This window comes from Gordionus sp. m RMFG-2023, chromosome 5 (assembly GCF_954871325.1).
Source record: "Gordionus sp. m RMFG-2023 chromosome 5, tfGorSpeb1-WG-v2, whole genome shotgun sequence".
Taxonomy (NCBI): domain Eukaryota; kingdom Metazoa; phylum Nematomorpha; class Gordioida; order Chordodea; family Parachordodidae; genus Gordionus; species Gordionus sp. m RMFG-2023.
Window position 1 is genome coordinate 15661183 of NC_088779.1, and position 7517 is coordinate 15668699.

General features: G+C 31.3%; 1 protein-coding gene across 1 annotated transcript; it reads right to left on the reverse strand.

The window, feature by feature from the left end:
* Nucleotides 1-4537: 4537 nt before the first annotated feature.
* LOC135930202 (igE-binding protein-like) lies at nucleotides 4538-5120 on the reverse strand. Its single transcript, XM_065466983.1, has 2 exons — nucleotides 4902-5120; nucleotides 4538-4813 (listed from the first exon to the last, which is right to left on the reverse strand). The coding sequence occupies exons 1-2, from the start codon at nucleotides 5118-5120 to the stop codon at nucleotides 4538-4540; spliced, it is 495 nt and encodes a 164-aa protein (XP_065323055.1).
* Nucleotides 5121-7517: the final 2397 nt, after the last annotated feature.

A 7517-nucleotide genomic window follows, 5' to 3' on the forward strand; every position in this document is an offset into this window, starting at 1 on the left:
TTATTGGACAAATTTTTTTTAAAAGAACACTATTGGCTAAATTTGATTGACGTTTTTTGAGGATTATTATAATAGATATTTGAACGTATAAGTAATACATTTTCTAACATAAATGGATTCCTTTTTGTTCTTTGTGACGATAACTCAAATTTTAACCCCGAAAAGACCCTTTCTATAGAAACTTGTGTTGCGAGAACCGCCAGTACTTTAAGAGTAGGTTTATATACTCAAGTTATTTCCATTTCTAAAATATAAAAACTGAACCGGTTTGAACCAGTTTAACCTTTTTTTATAATGGTTCTTTTCACTCCTTCAAAAAATAATTATATAGGTTCGGTTACGGTTCAGATATTTATAACGGTTTATAATAGTTTAACGGTTCGTTACGGTTCACTCCGGGTCCTTGGCTAAACATGATACATCAAGGACATATTGGGATAGTAAAAATTAAGATGAGACAAGACAATACATGTAGTGGCCTAATATAAACCAAGAAAGAGACATGGATGGAAAAATGTAGTGAATGGCAGGAACAACACGATATGCCGCAAAAGACATCAATTCAAAATTGGATAAAACCATCCAAAGCATGAGAATTGGGCATTTCAAAATCATGATTGCTAATAATTTGGTTAAGATTACATTTGGTTTGCTATAATTCGAACACCTAATAGTATTAATACCTTTTTTTATGAAGTGTAAATGAATATCACTCGAAAATAATTTTCATTAGTTTGTATAGATTCCACACTTTAATTTTCAGACTAAAGAAAAAAAATTTAAATATATCTATTTTATATTTTAATTTTCCGGGTCAATTTTTGTGGATACGATTCATTCATATAAATTAAAATTTAAAAATAATATTTAAATTTAAAAATTTTTTAATTCCATTCATTTATAACAACCATTAAAAAAAATTACTAGAAAGTTAAGAATTTTAAATTACATCTTAGAATTAATATAATATATTCAACAAAAATATATTTTCAGAAATTTTTACACAAAATTTAGTATAAAATTAAATTGCACCTGTCATGTATGTGTATCGTGGAGTCATTTTGTATAATAAGCATTTTATTTGTGATTTGTGCGCATTCATTCTTTTAATTTTTATTTGTGATTAATATTTTTTGATTTTTTTTTGCGCATTCATTCTTGTAATTATAAAAAAAATTGCTATTTTTAAAATGAGTTAAATTATTATTTTTTTTGTTTGCATTAATTAAATAGATATATATATGTCGTAATTTTTAAAGGGATCATGACTATCCGGGATCTTCACGGGATTTAAAGGGATCCCTTTAAAATTTCAATTTTTTAAAGGATAAAGAACTATACGGTATTATCACGTTTTAATCGTGATAAAGAGGAATCTTATTTTAAAAGCTTTTTCCACGAGTTTCGTTGCGTTTTTTAATTTTCAATGTTGTTTTTTTGGCCTTATGATATAAGATATGTCTAGTATAGGGTATCAATCGATAGCTAATCACAAGATCTATTCAACTGGAGTTCAATCTCTGCCCCATAATGGGCGGTCGGATGGGGGTGGGGGGTGTAAAAAATAATTTTTTTGATATGGGTATCAATCGATAGCTAATCAAAAAATCTATTCATCTGGAGGTCAATCTCTGCCCCATAATGGGCGGTCTGGGTAGGGGGGGGTGGGGGTGTAAATTTTTTTTTTGATATGTGTATCAATCTATAGCTAATCAAAAGATCTATTCAATTGGAGTTCAATCTCTGCCCCATAATGGGCTGTCTAGGGGGGTGGGGGTGGGTGTAAAAAATAATTTTTTTTGATATGGGTATCAATCGATAGCTAATCAAAAAATCTATTCAACTGGAGGTCAATCTCTGCCCCATAATGGGCGGTCTGGGAAGGAGTGGGGGGGGTGGGGGTGTAAATTTTTTTTTTGATATGGGTATCAATTGATAGCTAATCAAAAGATCTATTCAACTGGAGGTCAATCTCTGCCCCATAATTGGAGGTCTAAGAGGGTGGGGGTGGGGGGGATGTGTAAAAAATAATTTTTTTTGATATGGGTATCAATCGATAGCTAATCAAAAGATCTATTCAACTGGAAGTCAATGTCTGCCCCATGATAGGTAGTCTAGGGGGTAGGAGTAGGGGGGTGTAAAAATAATTTTTTGGATATGGGTATCAAATAAAAGGTAATTTTAATATGGTTTGACTGAAAGTCTTTATTCTTGGTCTTGATGGGTATGACTTAGTCTGAGGGGGGGGGTCAACATATTAACAAAATGTCTAGTTGGATAGAATTTACAGAAATAAAAGTGAATGAAGATAAAACAATTTTTTAAATCTTTTTTCGGTTCCAATCCTGGACTTGAAATATATAATATGCAGTGTTCTATATTAGCACGATACTCCATAGCTATTTTTTTAGTATCGATATCTTTAGCGTGCAACTATTTTTTAAAAAGAGAGATAACGGTAGCTCGTTACTAAATAAATAGCAAAAATTATTATAACAATTTTATAATTAATTCTAAAATCATAAATAGAATGATAATGAAAATAATTTTGGTACAGATCATTAAAAAAAAACCTACAATCACAAACTAAAACAAATCTACCTAAACAAATCCTCGAAACTAAACCCAACCCTTCTAAAAAACAACTATCAAAGATTATACGAAATTACAAATCAGAAAACCAAGAAAAACTAAATGACAATCCAAAATTTAAATAAATCAAAAGTCAATAATAATAAATCTTTATTTTCGATAATATCAATAATTTATATATTTTTCAAATTAATTCCAAAAAAAGTAATAATTATCATATAATATCAAATCTATATTATATAACTACAATATTACATCTAATTTTATATCCAATCAACCTTATTTTAATCGGTTGATTGGCATTTCGCGTAAAAAAAATATAAAATTTACAAATACGACATGCCACCCCTTTATGGGCTCATGGCATATCGGCATATATATTTTTTGTTAAAAAAAAATCGATATATAGCGGTGTTGCATGATCAATTAAATGGCTATAACAGATTAATAAACTTCTATAAAGTCTTTGAATATTTCAAAAAAAATAGCTAATTTCAATGTGAATGATCCATTGTGATAGTGAATATAACTATGAGAAACACCAACCCGAAAGGAACAATAGATATTTCCGGTGATAATAAAATCTTTGTCAAATCATCTGCTACGTTTCCCGCTTCGTCTTTTTCTTTTGCGATATCCATTCTTAATAAAGAATGTTCATTGACTAATCATTGAGGGTACTGTGATATTCCTTCGTGTACTTTTGGAATAAGGATTGGCGTTATTATTATGAGGCGAAAATGTTTCAAAAGGCCTGCTCAAAGCGGCGACGCAGAGAAATGTAGCCCCAATGAATAACATGGCCATGGCATAAAGATCTCTATTTGCCTACATTGCCGTCATACATCGTAATCGGGTGGTTGTCATTGCTCTTGACACGAGTTTGTTAAGACTGTAATCTGTTACTACGAGTTCCTCATCCTATCATAGTCATAGCGTGCAAAGGTCTGATCTTCATATGTTTACATATACGTCCTACGTATGTCATTAGAAGGTCATTGGGGATCGTGGTTTGTTAATTGGTATACTTGAAACCACTCGAAATTTTTTCATATAATTTTCGAATTTTGGGAAATTTTTTAAAAAAATAAACAATTTTATAATTAAAAAAAAAAATCTTTTACAAAAAAAATTATTAAATAAACACTTTTTAAAACTTTTCATATTTCCTTTTATGGTATTCCGAACATACACGGGCCATTAAATTATAAACAAGAAGGGGGAGAAAAAAAAATAAAACAAAACTTTTTAATTTTAATTCCTTTTTTACAAATGTCTTCCTAATACCAAATAACTCAAACACGCCGCACGTGCTAACCAAAAAAAAACTTTTAAAAAAAACTTTTAATTAATTAAAATACTCAACAGTCGTGATTTATCCTATAAGGCTATGAACAAAAATGTATTCACGAAATGAATTACAACTTTTCTATTCCTTTTATTTTTTTACACTTTTATTCATTTACAATAAATATATTACCACAATTTCAATCTTTTTTCCTTGTTTATTACCGACGGAACATTAACCAGTTTAACTTAACATTACATATATCTACATATACTTTAATTTCTCGTAACATTACCGGGATAACCTCCTTATTCAATTTCACTCTTTTACATAAACATCTTTATCAATAAATTCTAATACCATCGTGTAATAATAAATAAACTCAAACAAAAAGGTTACCGACCGTTCACGTACATTTTATTTCTCCTTTATGCTTTAACTTTGCATAAATATATATATTTACCACTTTAAGATGAGCCCCTCTCCTATTTGATCCTTTAACTTCCCATTCCCACATACAATACATTACCCAAATCTTCATTTAACATAACTACATTATATATCTGCTCGGAAACGAGTCTAATCCTTCGGGATGCACCTTCATTTTATTTATATATATATTTTCATATTTATATTATCATATGAGGTACCTCAGGTCTAATCCCTGGGTCGTATATGATCATTGTGGCGCATAACTGTGCCGCCCATTTCTAATTGAACCAAATTCAACTTTGAACCTCTGTTTTCCCCAACAATGCCCTTGGCCCATTTTCTGCCCCTCCCGTCAAACAAACGAGTCCATACTTTTTCTCCAACTTCAAACCTAATCTTTCGGTCCTCCAGAACTCCCTTCTCGTGACTCTCGGCCCTTAGAAAATCTAGGGGAACCCTAGTCCTCCGGCCCAAAAACAATTCAGCAGGTGTCACTCCCTCCTTATTTGTGGAATTGAGGTAATACAACTGAACCAAATACGCCCCATTCCCTTGATTGCCGGCTTTCCTTATCCAATACAATTGCTACCATCCTCTCAGCTTGACCATTTGAGCTGGGATGATAGGGCAGGGTCAAAATGTGTCGAATCCTAGACTCTTTACAAAACTGCTTGAAATTTTTGCTAAAAAAGGCAGGTCCTCCATCAGATACAATGGTATCCGGCAATCCGAACCTGGCCATTATGCCCTCAATTTCCTTACAACAATTTTCGTGGTATATCCATGTACCTCCTCGTACTCTATCCATTTCGAATACGAATCTACTACTAAAAAATACGACCTTTTATCTAAATCGAAAAAATCAACATGTAAGCGTTCCCACGGTTTTCTCGACCTGGGCCATATCTGACCCACCTCCTTTCGGGGCATCGCCGCGCACGAATTACACGGCTCACATTTCCTTGTGATATTTTCAATATCTTTTCCCATAACCAAACATATTTACGGGCCCACGATTTCATCTTCCCTTGACCTTGATGTCCAGCATGTAACAAATTTTAAATTTTACCCCCTATTGAACGGAATTACGGCACGATTACCCCTCATTAAACAATCATCCACCACAGACAATTCCTCTTCCACCCTTTTAAAAACTTTTCAATCCTCTTCCAAAAGGCTTTTTCCCCATTACACATAACTTTATCCTAATCATTTCTATATCTCTCAATGTACCAGTGACCCCTACACTTTTTGAGGGATAGAAGCAGAATACCCCCCTAAAGTACCCCCCCCCCCCCCCCCAATGTAAATTATTTTTTGACACCAATAAATTTCAAAAATAATTTTTATTGCATCAATATTTATTATAATATAAATATAATGTAAAAAATATATGCTTTAAAAATATTATTTTTAAATTAATAATTTAGATAAATTAGGGGAAGAGAAAGCAAAAGAATTTATAATTTCATCAATATTTAATTGTTTAAATAAATTATTTTCCATTGATAAAATGGTTAAATCAATTAAGAAATGGATCTTTCATGACACTACGAAGTCTTGTTTTAATTTTACTCATGACCCTTTCGGCAGTACATGATGTAGTAGGAATAGTTAATAAATATTTATATAAAATTGTTAAATTTGGGAAAGCAGAAAAATTTACAAGCAGACGATAAGGTAAAATAAATGAATAGTTTCTCCAGTCTGAATCATTCATCTCAGAATTATTATCATCATCAGAAGAAGCTAAATAATGTATTAGTAAAAATATTTTAATTAAATAAATTTACAATTCTCAGAATCTGACAAATCTTCTTTAATCTCTAGGTCTCGAGTAATAATTACGTCCCCCGTTTTAGCCATTTTATAAATATTTCTAAACATCAACATTTCCTCAAAAACTTGACTTGTATTTAATTGATAAAATTCACAGATATCCTTGATATCATCTTTAACAATTGCCTTTTCCGCCATTCCCTCTGGAGTAAAAAATGATGTTTGACTCAAAAATTTTATCGATTCATCGTTAAATCTTTCACTAAACTGCATAATAATTAAATCAAGTGCAGCATAAAACACACTGATTTTAAAGCTAAAATAAAATATTATATTTAATGATGAAAGTATATATATACCTCTCCTTTTTGGATTGTAATGTTTGAAGTCTTGAACTTTCAAAATCAAAAGGTAAATTTCTCTTCTTCATAAAATCTTGGGCCTTTGAAAAGACATCCAAAAATTCAGTGTTATTATCAATTTTAGGATTATAAAATAATAAAAGATAATAATTTAAATTATACTTCTCATATTAATCAGGCAATCTTTTGCCAATTGAATTTGATTTATTGCAAACCCTATATCCTTCGAAATGGTTTGCAATTTTGTACAAGCCAAGCTTGTTATCAACAATATTTTATCCAAAACACATAGTGATAAAATAAAATCAAATTTTTCTATTCTATAGACTAGAGCACTAGCCATAGTGGAAGTGGCAGGATCTTCAGAATCCTTTAAATTTGCCAAAGCTGCCCTCAAAGCATCATAAAGTAGGAAAAAATTTACAATGGCCTTATATGATGTTAGCCAGCTTCTATAAATATAAAATAAACATTATATATCGAAACAATTAAGATAATATTACCGAGTGGTATTCTTGATGCGTAAAAATCTATGTGATTTTGTCAGTAAATCACTCTGACATGTTTTGAGCACTTCATATCTTTTAACACCATTAAAATATACGTAAATTTCGTCTAATATTCCCAAGACATTTCGCAGCTCTTTTACTGATTGGCATAATTGAACAACTATTAAATTTAATCGATATAGCACCAAATAAAAGCTGCCTTTGGCGCCTCCGCTCTAATCAAAGCCTGCACTCCATTAATTCTTCCACTCATGTTTGAGGTGCCATCATAGCTTTGCCCCACTAGGAATTCGAGGGGTAGATTCATGGAGCCAAGCTTGGATATTATATTCTTTTTAATATCGAGGCCCGTTGTATTTCCCGTACAATAAATGTCTAATCAGCCTTTCAACGGGCTTAGGTGTCTCGCTATTTTCAACATATCTCACTATCAAAGCTATTGCTTCTGATTTCGATACATCATATGTGCCATCATCTATAATTGAATAGCACCTGTTGAATTCAATCTCCTTTTGAATTTTTTTTATAACCATATTTTTCATGGTTTCAATAAGA

What these genes read in the sequence shown, in the direction of transcription:
- LOC135930202 (XM_065466983.1), bottom strand. Translation starts at nt 5,120, where the DNA reads ATGGATAGAGTACGAGGAGGTACATGGATATACCACGAAAATTGTTGT. An exon ending in ATGGTCAAGCTGAGAGGATG is followed by an intron (nt 4,814 to 4,901) that starts GTAGCAATTGTA and finishes TCCACAAATAAG; the next exon opens with GAGGGAGTGACACCTGCTGA.